Source organism: Lepidochelys kempii, chromosome 8 (genome assembly GCF_965140265.1).
Source record: "Lepidochelys kempii isolate rLepKem1 chromosome 8, rLepKem1.hap2, whole genome shotgun sequence".
Classification (NCBI taxonomy): Eukaryota; Metazoa; Chordata; order Testudines; family Cheloniidae; genus Lepidochelys; species Lepidochelys kempii.
The window spans coordinates 37,301,878-37,318,099 of record NC_133263.1 but is presented as its reverse complement, the minus strand read 5'-3'; the positions used below and the strand labels follow the sequence as shown (position 1 = coordinate 37,318,099).

General features: G+C 51.2%; 1 protein-coding gene across 1 annotated transcript; it reads right to left on the bottom strand.

Moving 5' to 3' along the window:
• Positions 1 to 736: 736 nt before the first annotated feature.
• Positions 737 to 16,180, bottom strand: IK (IK cytokine). The gene is made up of 20 exons (XM_073356075.1): positions 16,076 to 16,180; positions 15,023 to 15,089; positions 14,399 to 14,491; positions 13,878 to 13,937; positions 11,465 to 11,632; positions 11,266 to 11,380; positions 10,303 to 10,373; positions 10,147 to 10,193; positions 9,672 to 9,835; positions 9,397 to 9,505; positions 8,506 to 8,545; positions 7,719 to 7,962; positions 6,827 to 6,845; positions 6,021 to 6,098; positions 5,513 to 5,594; positions 5,126 to 5,183; positions 4,267 to 4,355; positions 2,676 to 2,784; positions 2,224 to 2,258; positions 737 to 1,733 (listed from the first exon to the last, which is right to left on the bottom strand). The coding sequence occupies exons 1-20, from the start codon at positions 16,089 to 16,091 to the stop codon at positions 1,706 to 1,708; spliced, it is 1,692 nt and encodes a 563-aa protein (XP_073212176.1). The 5' UTR covers positions 16,092 to 16,180; the 3' UTR covers positions 737 to 1,705.
• Positions 16,181 to 16,222: the final 42 nt, after the last annotated feature.

Below are 16,222 nucleotides of genomic sequence, written 5' to 3'. Positions count from 1 at the left end.
GATGCTAGGCAAGTCACTGAAAGCGGAAGCTTTGGAGACAGGCTAGTTTTTGCCACATGTGCTCTGTGCTTCAGTTCCCCTCCTAGTGCTCCTAGACCAGCACTTTTTCACTCACTCAGTTCTGACATCCCAGCCTGTCTGGGGCTTCAGGTCCCATGGATGCATCTGGCCATTTGTATGGGAGGGTGGGGACCTGGCAGTGGGTGCAACTTTTCCCCACCAGAGAAGAATGAAGACGGATGCTTAATGAGGGGCACCAAGGAAGGGCCTTTGCCAAAGACCAAACTCACAGTGACTGGAGCCCAAACCCTTTTCAACCCTAGGAAAGGGGGGGAGAGAAGAAAGTCAGTAGACCAAGCCCCCACAATCCAGGTACAGCCCAGGACCCAAACTCCCCTCAGCCCCTCCTCTGCCTCCTGGTAGGAAGATTTAGGGTGGCTTGCACTGACTCAGGACTGGCCTGAGATTAAAGAAAACACTGGAGAGGGATGGGAAACAGATGAATCAACTGAGGACTTGAAGACTTGGGTGCAGCCTGATCTCCTCTGGGCACAAACCATGGGGTAAGGTGGCCCTACGCTCACAGAGCCTCTCCCTCAATGGAAGATTCAACCATTTTCAAGGGTGCAAAAGTCTGCTAAGGGCACAGCTAGAGGAAATGGGGAGCAGGAGAGCACATGAATCCAACGGCACTAACACACCCAAATGGGATCTAGGGCATGGCACTAAGAGCTCCATAATTTAGTCTTCATTTGGATCTACACCTTGCTAGTGACAACTAACAGCTCACCAGCCCAGTGTGCAGTGACTTCTGTGAAAATAGTACCCGAAGGCTGAGAAACACCCCAGGGAAAGGTTCTAGACCCCATTTTTGGTGGGAGTAGCTCGTGTTCTCTCTCTCTCTTCTAGGGGGTCCCTGAACTTTTGGGACCCCTCTCTTCCCTGCCAAGAAGCTCAGCTGCTTTTTGTGACCCAGTAAGGGCAGCATTTCCCCTCCTCCCATTGAACACAGAGGGCACCGGCATTTTCTCTGTCCTAGTGGTGGACACCATGAAAAAGGTTCAACTGTCTGCTCAGAATGTAGCTGTCGGCCATCAGTGCCCCAGCCAGGCTGAGATTAAATACAGCCACCTCTGCATTGACTCTTTGGACACCATAGCGAAAGCAGCATTTGCCTTGAGAGCCAGCCCCCAGCAGACGATAAGCCCCTCCAAACCTACGCTGTCTCTTTCTGTTTGAAAGGGGTGATGCACAGTGATTGTCCACAGGAGAGAGAAAAGGGAAGCAGAAACCTTTCAAATATCCCACAGGCAGCGCCCCACATCCTATCCATTCCAGCTACAACCCAACAGGCCAAGCCCAAGGTGAAACACACAAATTAGCGCAATTTTATTGCGTCGACAAGGATTACAAATCACATGATGCAGCAACGCAGACTCTGGAAGAAGGGGCACAGTCTGGATGCACAGCCACCAGTAGTCCAGGGGCCCCAGGCTCCTCCAGACAGAGGAGAGCTCTCCCCAAAACTGCACACGTACCTCCCCTAGACCCCAAGCCCTGTTTTTTCCTGAGAGCAGAGAGCAAAGCACCTTTGTGTCAGAGCCTGCAACAGGAATCAGAGCTCAGAATTTTAATAGAAACAAAGTGTCCATAAATCAAAGCCCCAAGGGCTCCAAGGACGAGAGTCAGGAACTTGGCTGGGACGTCAGTACTTCGGTCTCTTCACCTCCACCCTGAAACCAGAGAAACATTAGGCCAGCTGTCAGTGCGGGCCTGGGGCTCTAATCTGAGGCTTCCCCTCAACCTGTTTCTTTATGGAGAATGAACAGTACCCATGTGCTCCCATAAGGTGCACCAGTCTGGGTGAGCACCCCTCCCCCGCTGCCCAAGTTGAAGCACCTACTTCCATGGCATGCATCCTGCTTTAGAAAGCAGGCCAGCACTACTGAAGAGACACTGTGTCTTGCTTGGTTATCAAAAGCAAATACAAGCTGGAGGACCAGAGCTTGCAATGCAGGGAATAGCAAAATGTAGATAGCTGGCTCTCTGTTCGGTAGTCTCTCAGAGATGAAGACTGTGGGCATTGTAGAGCCTCAGCCCCTCCTTCATCCAGTGATCGTACATCATGAGAGAAAGGGGACAAAGGCTGGCTAGGTCCCACTGCGGGCGCTGCAGCACTCTCTAGCAGCAAAGTCAAATTAATGAAGAGGAGATTCCACTCACCCGTCAGCCTCCAACTTCTTCCTTTTCTCAATGATCTGCAGAGAAAGCACAAAGACCATGTTGTGAGGAGAGCAACAAAAGCTGCCCAGAGATCCTGGGGCAGGGGGCTCTCCCTACCCACAGTGAAAGGTGAAGGCTCCATAGCGGAGGGAGCTGGTTTTGCAGGTTTTTTGGCCTGGTAAGGGTGGAGCGGCAGTTAAGGCTTCCGAGCTGCAAGATCCGCTCAGGGACAATTCTGTTCAACCAAACCAATTTGTAATGGTGGGAAGAGGGAATGGGTAAGGCCATAGAAATGAGGTCAGATACCCACTCCTGGACATCTGACAACACCGGAGACAGGTCAACCAACCCCAGAATCCAAAGGATCCTTCCTCTGGGTGCTAACTGTTCAAGTCCTAGACAAACAGCACCCCCAGCAGGGAAACAGTTTTGTCCTTCCCCCAGACACTCACTGCACTGATCTTCTTCCACTGCCGGTCCAGCTCGGCCTTGTCATTGGTCTCCTTGAAACGGCGTGTTTTACGGCCCTCTGACATCTTGATTCCGTACTGGAAAGCTGCTCTGGGGTGAAGAGCAGAACAGAGGGGAGGTTAGGTGTGGAGGACAACTGGGCAGGTGGCTGCAGACCAGCCAGGCTGCCTGTATTATTGGGCCAGATTAGGGTTTCATCTCCACTGGGCCAGGTAGGAATCTCCTGAGGGTTACTGCCAAGGGACCTGTGACGGTGCCCCCCATAAGGCTTTAGGGAAATATGCTTTTATATACGACATAACTGGAATATGTTTTATGCTACATATGCCCTGTAACATATCTATATAAAGGTTATGATCTACTGAATCTATTAATCCTATTTGTATGCATGTATCATTTTTGTATTCAAAGTTATGAATTTTGGCTGTGTACTGGCTTGATTTTTAAGTAACCTTTGTAAAGCGTTTGGTCAGTTTCTTGAGAAAGGAATGTGCGAATTAGGTGCACAGTCAAGAAACACTTAGCGAACAATGGATCTTGGAATGTTCCAATCCACATAAGAAGTCTACCTAAGGACGTTCAAGGAAGCATGTGAACCATGGCTGCCACCTATAATTTCTGAGTCGTGCATGGACAGGTGACTTCCTCATGTGACTCCAAAACTCCATCTTTAAGATGGACTTTGGATAGGAGAGAAGAGGGGGTCTCCACCCACATGGAAAAGTCTATTTAAACCCCTAGGAGACCCCTCCATTTTGTCTTCAGCTTGCTCAAGAGATAGCCTCTCCACCCCCAAGGATACCTGAAAGAAACTGGAACAAAGGGTAGTAACTACAGGCAGTGTGAGTGCTTGCTGGACCCAGACTAGAAGGAGCCTAGTCTGTAAAAGAAGCTTACTGGAACATCTCTGAGGGTGAGATTTTATCTGTATTCAGCTTCTTACTGTATTAGCATAGATTGGTGGGTTTTATTTTGTTTTGGTTGATCATTCATTTTGTTTTGTCTGTTACTACTTGGAACACTTAAATCCTACTTTCTGTATTTAATAAAATGACTTTTTACTTATTAATTAACACAGAGTATGTATTAATACGGTGGAGGGGGGGAAACAGCTGTGCATCTCTCTCTATCAGTGTTATAGAGGGCGAACAATTTATGAGTTTACCCTGTATAAGCTTTATACAGGGTAAAACGGAATTATTTGGGATTTGGACCCCACTGGGAGTTGGCCATCTGAGTGTTAAAGACAGGCACACTTCTTAAATTGCTTTCAGTTAAGTCTGCAGCTTTGGGGCATGTGGTTCAGACCCTGGGTCTGTGTTGGAGCAGATTGGCGTGTCTGGGTCAGCAAGACAGGGTGCTGGAGTCCTAAGCTGGCAGGGAAAGCAGTGGTAGAAGTAGTCTTGGCACATCAGTTGGCAGCCCCAGGGGGTTTCTGTGATTCAACCCGTCACAGGACCATCCTCCCCAAGGGACCTAGGCAGCAGCTGTGCCCCATCACCCACTCTGCACTCTCCACCCTAGTGGGGTCCCTTCCCCCCTACCCAACTTCTGGGAGAGCACCAGACTTACTTGGGCAGAGCCTCTTTGTTGTTCATGTACTCGCTGTACTCCTCCTGCGTGTCAAAGTCCCAGCGGCCCAGGGGCCCCTTCTTGTTACCCTGCAGCAGGAGAGAGGGGCTTAGGTGCTCATCAGAGGAAGCTGGCTGATGCTCCCCATGCAGACCACAGGCCCGGAGAAGATGAACAGGCTTACGGATCTTTTTCCAAACCAAGTCAGGCTCAAGCAGGGAGCAGTCTGATCTCCCCTGCCGGCTGGGACGCAGAGTTCTGGGAGCTCCTGGATACCGTCTCTGAGAAGGTCATAACTCCACATGGGAGACACTTTCATGAGCCTGCCCAGAACTAGATAGAGCTGGTACGAGATATCAGTCACTGCACCCATGGGGTTTTCCCTCTCCCAGCTCCAGCACTCAGAGGCAGCAGAAAGGCAAGTCTTTAGATGGATTCTCTAATTTATCTTTGCTTGCTGGCTAGCTCCTGCTCACCCACCTCCTTTGGAACAGGAGGTCCTGAAGGCAGACCGGATGCAAGGGACTGGCTCCAGTCTTTGCCAGTGAGCAAAGCTAAGAGGAGTGATGGGCCAAGGAGCCAAGCAGCCACAATCCAACTAGAATCCCTCCCCAGGTCATTCATTGAGCACCAGATGGCAGGTAATTTTCACCCCCATCTCTCCCATAGCAAATAGGTCAGAAAGATCCAGCTGCAGGGCAGAGAGAACAAGCACTTTCATCTGAGAAACTCAAAGTTATATTGTGAAGCCAGGAGTCCGTGTCCAGACCCACCCTGCACAGATTCTGTCCCGTGGCTCCTTTGAGCCTCTGTTTTACACCAGCCTCATAAGCTGGCTTTAAAAGTGTGCTGGGAATACCTGATCCATTTTGCTGTAGTCCACCTCTTCATCACTGTCCACAGCCATGTCGTCCATGCTGAAAGGGGACGGGGAGAGTCAGCTGGGGCACCGGCTGAGACATTGCAGCACACACAGTTCAACCAAAGGTACTCAAGTACTCTCTGTTCTGGCAATGCAGGACTCTATGGACATCTGACTTTAACTCTAGCTGGGCAGCTCCCTGGTCCAGATGACAGCATCTGCTCCCTCCAGCAAGCTGAGTGCTCACAGCCAGCTTGCAGGGCGCTCTCCAAGCAGGACCAGGCAAGTACCTGTCTGGGCTCCTGAGCTCTGACCAAAACCCCCAGCTGCCTGGAAAGCAGCTGCACAGTGACCCCCAGCCCCCAGTGAGCAGAGAGCCCTTACGTGGCAGGGTAGCACTCAGCGTAGCTGTTCGACATCCCAAAGAAATCGCCCAACTGCTTCTTATCTTCAGGCTTCTTTAATGTGTCACGTGTTAAAGAAAATGCAGCAAGGAGACAGTGTCTGACTGAAGCAGGAAGGGGCCTCAGGAACTGGCTGCACTGATGGAGCCAGTGTGGGGAATATGCAGGACAAGACACAGACTGGGTGGGCAATGGAGGGGGCTGAGATGCTCAGCGGAGCCCCTTCTCTGATGGGATGCACCAGGCGATGGCTTGTGGTTTGGACCCAACGTTCCACAAAGGAATGTTCAGGTGGCTTTTCCCACCCAGCCCTCCTCTCCCAACAGCCAAGTGTGTGTGTGAGAGAGAGCCCCTGCGGAAGGAGGGACATGCCAAGGGGAGAGGAGCCCTCCCGCAGCACAGATGCCCAGACACACCAGCAGGCTGCCAGCGAGAGAAGCCCGGAGTCCTGGCGCCAGGCTGGTTGATGTGCGAGCATAAAGGATATGATTCTGCTCCTTCCCAGCCAGCTGCTCCAGCGAACTTCTCATTGATGGATTTAATCAGCTCCTTGGCTGAGCCTGGCCCTGGAGGCAAGAGAAAAGCTGTTAAGACTCCACTCTAACCAGGACACCGAGCTGGGGTACAGCTCCCCGTCTGCAGCATACACAGGGCTGGCTGGAGACCTCTCACATGAGAGCAAGACATAACCCCCACACAGTCACCATGATCAAAGCAGCTTCTTAACAGCATCTAGGAGAGGCACTGCCCCCTTCTGGTAGCTAATGGAATAAAGTGCATGACCCAAGGATCCTCTACCAGGGACAGGGCCTGGGGACTAATGGGGACGAGGAGATTCACAAAAGGAGGAAATAAACCCGACCCAGAGTAAACAGCCTGTAGGGTAAAGGTCACTCCAGGCAGGGCCCATTGAGTCCCTGGCCTTCCTGCTGAGACCTGCTGACTAGTACCAGCGGGATGGGGCCCCTGTTCAACCAGGGGCTAAACTGAGACCCACCTGGCCAGCCTTGCCCCAGTGGGAATTAATTTCAGGCACCGGCAGCCCTGAATGAATGCACACCAGTGCCCTAGGATGAATGGCTCTTTATCCCATTTCCAATCCCCCGGAGCCAGATGGGCCCCTACTATTTTATAGCAACATTAGAGGCTTCAGGAGCTAAAGCAGAACCCTATCGACCTGGACTGGCAGTGCCAAGAACTCTGCTCGCCATGCAGCCAGTAGGGTAAGGAGGTCTCTGCTGCAGGCTGGAATTCAGTCCCATCTGCCTCATGCCACATAAACACAGCAACTCACCTTTGTCAATATCCAGGGGCTGAAAAGGGAAAGAAAGAAGAGAATGTTACTATGGTGGGCCAGAAAACAACTGAAAATGACAGTGTTCCTGAACCCCGGCTCTAAGAGCCCAATCCTTCCCTCAAGCGGCACAAGGAATGAAGGACTGAGCCTTCAGTGTGTGAGAGTAAAAAGCTCCTTTCAGTCCTGCTTTCCAAGGCAATTGCGGGAGGACAGAGGTTGCCCAGCCTTCCCACCAACCAGCTGATCAGCAAGACTCTGCCCACATCAGAGATCACTCTGGAGACATCTGAGGATGATCACACACCAAAAGGCAAAAAGCTGCAGGTGCAGCAGCAGTAACATCCCTCTCCAACTAGCACTCCAATTCCACTATGAGCTTGTAGGGCAGTAGATGACCCAGCCACATTCCTGCCCCAAAGAGCAGGCAACCTCCTCCTAGGTGCAGGGGCAATTCAAAGCTGCAGGGTCTGATTCTGAACTCAGATCCACTGGAGCTGACCAGAGTGCAGTCAGTATGGATTTCCCACAGCACATCACAGGTCAGAATCCAGCCCACACACTTACTATAACTCTGAAAGCGCCTTACTACTGACCTGGAGCTAACACCCCCCACCCCTCCCTCAGGAAGTCTCCATCACAGAATAGATTCTGGACAAGACACTGGGTCTGTTCCTGCTCGGCATGGGGAGATGGGGAGCAGGATACCCAGGGTTCCCTCTTCTCCTGGGAGGGTGTATTCTTATTGCAGCATGGGGAGCCAGCAGAAGATGTAGGTGTTGCTATGACTCTCCTATGCCGTATCCCCACTTTGGAACAGAGAGGCGCAGTATGAAATGCTCTCTGCTCCGTGATAACCCCAGCCCATTTGAGGGGACCTTCTTTAACTCACCTCATCATCAGCTTTGGGTTTCTCAAAGTAGCTATGTCTCTTCTTCTCCTCCTCCCGTTCCCGCTCTCTCTCTCGATCCCGTTCCCGCTCTCTCTCTCTCTCTCGCTCCCTCTCCCGGTCTCGCTCCCTCTCCCGGTCTCGCTCCCTCTCCCGGTCTCGCTCCCTCTCCCGGTACCGGTCTCGCTCCTTCTCCCGTGGCACCTTCACCGCGGATGGCACGTAGTCACCAATATCTTCAAAGATACTGCAGGTGAAATGGATGATACAGTTACCACTGGTGTCGTGGCAAAGACCAACAGATCAGCCCCTCGAAGCTGGAGGCTAACCAGTAACAAGCAGCATGAATCCAGAGAAGACTACAGCATCTGTGAAGTCCCAGCCAGCTGCATCCCTGTGCTCATCTAGCACACATTTCTCTCCACTGAAAACAAGAGTCTTCTGCTCTGCAGCTCCTGCTATCTGCACTGGCCTCCCTCTGTGCCCCAGGGAGGTGCAGATGCTCCAGCCATTTCAAGTTTCAACCAAAAACATCTCCTCTCCCTTGTCTGGACCTCTTCATCTCTCTCTCCCCCTGCTTATAAGGAATTGGGGGGGAATTGCCATTCTAAAGCTCAGTGTAAAGAAGTAATGGGCCAAACAGAGCCCCTAAGCGCCCCCGAATTCCCCAAATGAACCCAACAGCTACCCTCAGAAGCACCAGCCAACTTCCTGATTCCCAAATCTCTTAGTGTGAGCAATCAAGAGAAAGACCAGAGGACAGTCCCTCATCCCCGAGGAGGTTACTTACTTCATATCAGCCTCAGGGGGTTTCTTCTCATCCAGCTTTCCTGCAGGCAGAAGGCAGCAGTCAGTGCAGTCAGCATACTTCTGTCCTGCTTTCTCTGCGTCCCCCGCCCTGCCCAACCAACTGAAGTGCACACAAGAGGGGCTTGTGCAATCACCACAGAGCTTCTGAGCAGGGCTCCAAGATGCTCCCAGAGCCTCCCACACTAGCCTCCAGCAGGCCCCCGGCTATATATACAGCCCTTTGCAGGCACAGCTGCCTCCAGACAGCTTTCCCTCCCACTCCTGCATGGCTGGATTGGATAACCAGCTCCCCTTCAGCCCGAAAGGAGATGAAACTGAGAAAGACACAGTGCAACCCCCAGGTAGAGCCTGCACTTTTAGAGTAACCAGCAATTCCCCATATCTCCACAAGAGAGCCTGCCTTAGGGATTCCCCCCGCACACAGCCTCAGGAGCCACAGGAACGCTGCCCCCCCGATTCTGTCCCCTGTGGCCTGCCAGTTTCCATCACTTCTTTCCTTAGAACACTGCCCCCCCAAATCCATCGCCCCCATGGGCCACAGGAGTCCCACCCCGATTCCATTCCACAAGGCGATGGAAATCCAGCCCTGCTAGGATACACACAGCTCCCTTCACTCCTTTGTAGTTTCACTGAGATCAAGCCCCAGTTTGTGGCTGACCACAGCCCAGCCAGTAACTTTTCTAGCTACGACGTTGCATCCCACCAGAGAAGGGGCTCCGCTGACTATCTCAGCCCCCTCCATTGCCCATTCTAGTCTGTGCCTTGCCCTGCATATTCCCCACACTGGCTCCATCTGTACAGCCAGTTCCTATGGCCCCTTCCTGCTTCTGTCAGACACTGTCTCCTTGAAGTTTCCTCCCTTCAGGGCTACCTTTGTCCTTCTTTTTGAGCTTCTTGTTGCGGGTCCCTTGCCTCAGGTAGGAGAGGATCTGAGTCAGCTTGCTGATGACAATGTCATTTGTGGTCAGTGTGGTCTGTGCCTGGAAGAGAAAGCGCAGAGAGAAGGAATGATTCTCCAGAAAGAGAAGCCCTGAGAATTGCAGCCCCTCCATGAGGCAGGACTCAGAGCAGCCATGCTCCTGCTGAGCTAGAGCCAGTGCTGTCAGACAGTGCAGTAAGGGAACTAGGAGTGGCCTGGGCAGTTACCTCCATGGTGGGGCAGTCAGCTTTGCTCCGGATCAGGGTGGTTGGGATATCTGTGTCTGCGTACTCGTCATCCAGATCCACTACGTAGGCCATCCGCCCCGGCAGGTACAACTCGTTCCGCTCATATGCTTTAGTCTTGAACAGTATGCGGTAGATGTTCCGACCTGGGGAAGAGAGGGAAGCATAAAACCAAGTGGCTCAGGAGAAGAGGAAACCCAAATACCCAAACTCCTATTGCAAGAGCTAAACTATCCCTGCTGCTCAGAGGCTCCAGAATCTCACTCACAGCCTCTCTCCTGAGAGCCCCAACCGATGTGCCAGCCCCTCACCAATCCACTGAGTCCTCCACAACTCCCCAACCAATTTGCTAAGCTTCCTCTCCATCCAACCCAGGGCATGATCCTCAGCCATGCACCAAGCCCCTTCCTATTCTCTGCACAACCAGCGTAACACACCCAAGTGGCCACATTCATACCCAAGCGAGTCTTGAATTCTATTTTATTTTCAGGATCTTCATCTTTTCTGAAAAGAAAATGAAGTATTAAAAGAATGGCCATTTCCATTCCTGCTCCAGCCCCTGCAGAGCTGTCTGCACTGAGCTCAGAGGAGGGCTCAGTCTTTCAACACTCACTTGGTTTCCTTCTGGGGTTTCTCCATCAGCTCCTCCTCTTCCTTCTCTTTGCTGGCAATTTCAGCACGCACCTGATCAGAATGACAAGGCAGACGAAAAGGGAAAACGCTGTCAAAATGCTACCCTGCTACAGCTGCTCATTGTAATCAGAAGAGAGGCATCCAGCCCTTTCCCCTGGGCTCCAACACCTTCAGTGGACCAGCCAGTGCTCCCCCAGCATCACACAGGGCAACTCCAACCAAGAAACAGGTTGAACGGGTACACAGTAGCACCTGACCATTCTATTTCCCTGTGTGCTCCACTCGCTAGACTGGAGCAAGGGATTGCAAGAGACGTGGGTTCTAGTCCCAGTTCAGCCACTGCCATTATGTAGACTTGAGTAATTTGAGACTTGGTTTCCCCATGTAAACTGGGGATAATATTTGTTTACTGCACTGAGGGGTGGAGGCAGGGCCGTACCTAGGGGGGTGTGGGACATTAGAAACTCAGCACCTATCTGCCAGGGGGTGCTCCCCACCCTCCTGGCTCCACCAAGGCCCTGCCCCCGCTCCACCCCTTCTCCAAGGCCCCGCCCCCACCCCTTCCTGCCCAGTTCTGCCTCCTCTCCGGAGCACGCTGTCTCTCAGTCCTCTCCCCCAGCATCTCATGATGCCGTGAAACAGCTGATCCGCTGTAGGCGCTAAGAGCATCGGGGAGGCACTGATTGGCGGGGCCCAACGACGGGCAAGAGGTGCTGGGGGCAGAGGGAGGTTTGGTAGGAGGGCTCTTCCTCTCCCCGCACCCGCCTGCCCCTCACCTCCCCATTCGCCTCCCCTCCCCCTCAAAGCGTGGACCATGGGGCATTTGCCCCAATTTGCCATACCCAAGGGACGGCTCTGGGTGGAAGTCAATGGCTTAGCTCGCTGACAAGTACACTGCTACTCAGAAGGAAAACCCTACTGATGTATTATCATCTGCACACACCTTCTGCAGCAGTGCAAAATCCAGACCCTTCACCAAGTGAGTGTGCTCCATGTCACCACCCAAGAACTTGGATTCCTGGATCAGCTGTCGCCTCTTCTCAGCTGCTGACTTATCCCTGCATAATGAGAAGGGAGCATGTTACACAAGCTCTGCTCTGGGCTGGAGCTCCCTCACAATGCCTGGACTCAGGCTAACTTACGCTTCTGCAGTGGGTCCCACTGCCCTGTAGTTGGCAGTCGTGCTAATCAGCTCTGTTTCCTCGTAGTCTTTGTTGACACCGTCTCTTCTCTCCTTGGCTCGATCCCTGTATTTCTCAGCCAGCTCCCTCTCTCGTTCAATCTCCTGCTGCCGCAGCTTTGCATAATAGCTGGAGGCAGAGAAAGGGAGAAGCGTTTGAGCTAATCCATTGTGTTTAAAAAATACTGACCAGGCGACATCACCAATCTGTTCCCATTCCCAGAACACTGTACTGTGTGGGCCACTGCCTCCACTCCACCTCCGCTTCAATTCTCAGCCACGCTTTTAGCTGCTTTGCCACAGCTAGCCCAACTCCCTTCTCCATGGTCCCTAAAGTCCCAACTCTCCAGACTCCAGCATGTAGAAAATACTGCTGCCATCCTTCAGCCACGTAGCCCCATCCTCAGACACTTCCAGTGGCTCCCCATTCATTTGAAGATGCTTGATTTTAAAACCCTTAATGGACTTGCTGCAGACTCTCCTAGACCTTGTCTCACTCTACTGCCCTTCTCATTCCTTCTACTCATCTGGCACTGGCCTCATCTGTCCCCTTCCAGAATCTCTTCACTGTAGGTGCAATAGTTTTCTCCTCAGCAGCAACACTTGTCCAGGACAGTCTTCCTGTAATTCTCAGCTCCAACCAGTCCTCACATCTCAGTGGAAGACAAAACAACTTTTGTTCCTCACTTACCACTCTTCATATTTTTACCTCTACAGCATTTGGGGACACAGTTTGTATGGAAAATGGTTAACAAAATAACATTGTAATAGCAAGATATTGCTGAGGAACAGAGTAGCTTTGTAGCCAGACAGCCAGCGCCCCCCCGCAGACCAGCATTGCTGGAAACACAGGAGGAAGCTGGAACAGGGCACTTAACATATATTCCAGCACAGCCTTTGAAGCTGTGAAAAGCACAGGTGTGCTGCTACAATGTGCCTCTGGGAGCAGATACAACGATTAAGCTCACAGCAGGCAGAGGCCCTGTGACAGACATGGCTCTTAGCCCCTACTAAATAGCATGATGCACACACACCAACATCCTAGGTGGGAAAATATTTACCCTGATAAAAGAAATGTCCAGTAGTCGACACTTATTGTTTCTCTCCCTTGCAAGTGTAAACTACTCTTGCGAAAGCTGGCGTCACCCAGACAGACCAGCCTCAATTTGGCATAAGAAAGGAGAAAGAGAATAAAGGAGTACAGAGGTATAAGTAGGGGACCTACAGCACCATGATTTTTGAGTGCTTTTCACTATCTATCTGCTGGTCAGATAAGTGACAGCCTCCCAAGGCTTCTGCAGCTAAGAGGGTCCCTAAGCCTTGTCCCTTATTCGTCTTTCCGCGGAATTGAGTGACCGATCCTGGCTTGGCACCGCTGGAATCGAGAGATGCAAGGAGGGTAAGAAGCACCCACACCTGATCTCCTATCTTTAGTGTACACATATTTTGAAATAGAGCTCTATACTTTGTTTTCTTTCTTTGGGATTGTGGCTTCAGTTTTGTAACTTGTTTGTGTGTGTAACATCTCTACATTTAAATAAGTAGGCACTAGCAATTTTGTAACCACATGATTAGAATCTAGCTTAATAAATTTTGGTAACCATTTGTGCATAAGCCTGACTTGTTTTCTCTGGTTTACTGTAAAGCAGCCAACACAATTAAAGAACCTCAGCCGTTTTGGCTCTAAAGCCTGGCCATTAGGTGAGAGTACTAAGAGCCTAGCATTGAGTTGTGCCGCCTCCACGGGGCAAACGCTTGGGGCACCTGTCAGTCAATCCTGGCTGCCCGCTGCCAAGGAGCTCTGAGCTCTAGCAGTTAAAGTCATGGGTGGTTAGGACCTTGGAGCATCCGTCAGCCTAGCCCGGGCTGCTCGCCGCGAAGGGACAGTGCGTTCTAGCGGTTAAAGTCACGGATGGTATAAACGGGCATAGCTGGCACCTCACCAAACATCCTTGGCCGTCGGCTAACAAGCTTTAAAAGTGAAAAACCCACTCTGCACACAAACGGTGTAAATGCACCATAATGAGTTCAATACTTGAAGGAAAATCCTGAATGGGGCGAATACCCCTATATTGTCCTAACTCACCCCCACAGAGAGCAGCCATGTCAGGTGCTCTCACCTAACATCTTCCTAGGGGCAAGCTAAGCAATTTGTGGCACCATCCTACTGCTCCCCTGGTGCAATCACTTTGGTGGCTGTGAAAAGTGACAACCTCCCTATCAGAGTGCTTCTAACATCATTTGGTTCCTTTGTCATCAGTCCAGAACCCACTGATATTCCAGGCCACTTAGGGTCCCTTTCTGCATTCTAAAGAAAGGGCAGCAGCTGGCTGACAGGTGAAGGTGGCTTTTGCTACAGCACATTCCCCATTTACCTTTTCTTCTTCCTCCTGCGAGCAGCTGGATCTTCATCTTCATTGTACTCCCGGGGCATCCTGGAGAGAACAGAAAAACCACAGTCATCACAAATGGCAGATACCCACAGAACAGGAGGTACTAAAGGCGGCAGTTACACATGGACTTGGGCTTGAAAGGTCTAACACTTAGATGTCCAAAGCTAGATATATTTGGAGCAGGGTAGTTAGATTTCTGCCCAATAGAACACCTAACTCAGTTGTACCAACAGGGAGGGAGAAAGCAAAAGGGTTCAACATGAGAACCAAAGACAAACCTTGGGGTTCCCATGCTTGTTTTAATAAGTCTATTGCATCCACACTCTCTTCATGCCGTTTCTGATATTACGGGTTTCCCCATCCCCAATGCATATACAACATACAGAGCAAGTTAGTCAGTACTGGAGTGCAGGGAAGAAAGAGTAAGATATATATTAGCTGCTTGAGACTAATGAGTTCACGTTCAGTCAAAGAGCAGTGAAGGATTAATGAAATCTACTTACTCATGATGGCGAGATTTGGACGGGGGTGCGGATGTCGGCGCAGCCCGCGGGGTCATAAGAAGCTTTCGGAAGTCTTCATTGGTCAGCTTGGATCTAGGAGAAGGAAGAATCATGTTTCATTGTAACCACGATAACAAGACCATCACACACTCCTGCTGAGAGCAGTTTTGTCTTTATTTTTCCCTGCATGTGCTTGGCCACATTGTGACATTGCAGCCTGCACTGGATTGCCCATATTCACCTGAGTTTCACAATGTTCAAACTGGAAATAAGATGCACATTTTTAAACAGTGAGGATAATTTACCAAGGGGGCAAATCGGAGGAGGGGACTAGCCAGGGGTTGAGTTGGAGTTTTAAATCAAGATTAGATGTCTTTCTAAAAGATATGCCCTAGTTCAGCTACATGTGATTGGGCTTGGAGAAATCTATTATCTGCATTATGCAGCACATCACACTAGATGAGCATAATGGTCCCTTTCTGGCCTTGAAATCTATTAACTGGTGCTAAGAGTTTGACTGCATCACAGAAACAGTACCCAAATCCTTCTTCCCCACAGTACACCATATTGTGCCCACTACCTTTCTATTTGAAGGAAACAGAGAGCAAAAGCTTTTATACTCACTGACTGAAGGAGTGGGAATCATCCACCTCATGGCCATCTGGGGCCAGAGGGTTGGAGAACGGTTCACCTTGGAGAAGGAAAAAGAGAGCTGGTTAGAGCCTATCAATCAGTACGCTGTGCTGCCAAGCCCAAACCTATACCAGCCCCTGCATCTCAGATGGTTACATTAGAGAATTCAGAACTACAAAAGGAGCATCCCTCATTGATAAATAGCATCATTTCTCAGAAGATAATGGAGAGAAATTATGTTAAACAACAAAGCCCCAAAGAACCAGTGAAGGAGTAAAATTCTTGGGTTACGGGGGAAATACCCAGGATATTGACTTTTACCCAGCACCTAAAAGAACACCAGAGCAAAGCCAGCCTTATTTTGGAGTGAAGATTCTGTGATCCTCCAGCTAGCCCCAACAGGAAATAAATGCAGGAGAAGCATTTGCCATTGTCTATCGTCTCCTTAACTGTAAGAGTATGTCTATAATAAAGCTGCTACAGCAGCACTATATGGCGCTGCAGCTGTGCCGCTGTAGGGCAGACACTTCCTACACGGACGAAAGGGGTATCTCCGTTGACATAGTTATTCCATCTCTCCAAGAGGTGGTAACTAGGTCAAAGGATGACCCCTTCCATCGCTCTAGCTGTGTCTACACCAGGGGTCAGATCGGTTGTGCTCAGGATGCAAAATTTTTCACAGCCCTAAGCACCACAGATAGGTCGATCCCATTTCTAAACCTAATGTTTAATCCTAGGGAGTACCTCATCGCTGGGCCCTGCGAGCACTATGGAAAGGGGGAAGAGCTGTTTCAGTGCCTACCCATTGCAACCCCCTGTAGCATCCGGACGTCGACCCCCCCAAAACAACACACACACACGATCCCCGCAGCTGGCTCCAACAGGCGGCTCCAGCACGGCCGGCAGCTAGTTTTGAACAGCCTCTGGGTGACTGCCCTGCTGGGGCAGGGAGGGGACTCTGCACACCCCGCAGACGGGCGGGGGCCGCCTCAAGTTGGGAGTCTGACAATTGCCCCGCCCCCGGCTCTCGGGCCCAACACTCACTGTCTCGCTCCGGCATCTTCCCCGCACGACCGACGCCACCAGAGAACCAACCAACACCCTCTACTTCCCACAATACCCCGCGCGCGATCTGCGCACAATGCCTCGCGCAGAGAGCGAAACGGAGCGGAACTGAAACCCCACCCCCAG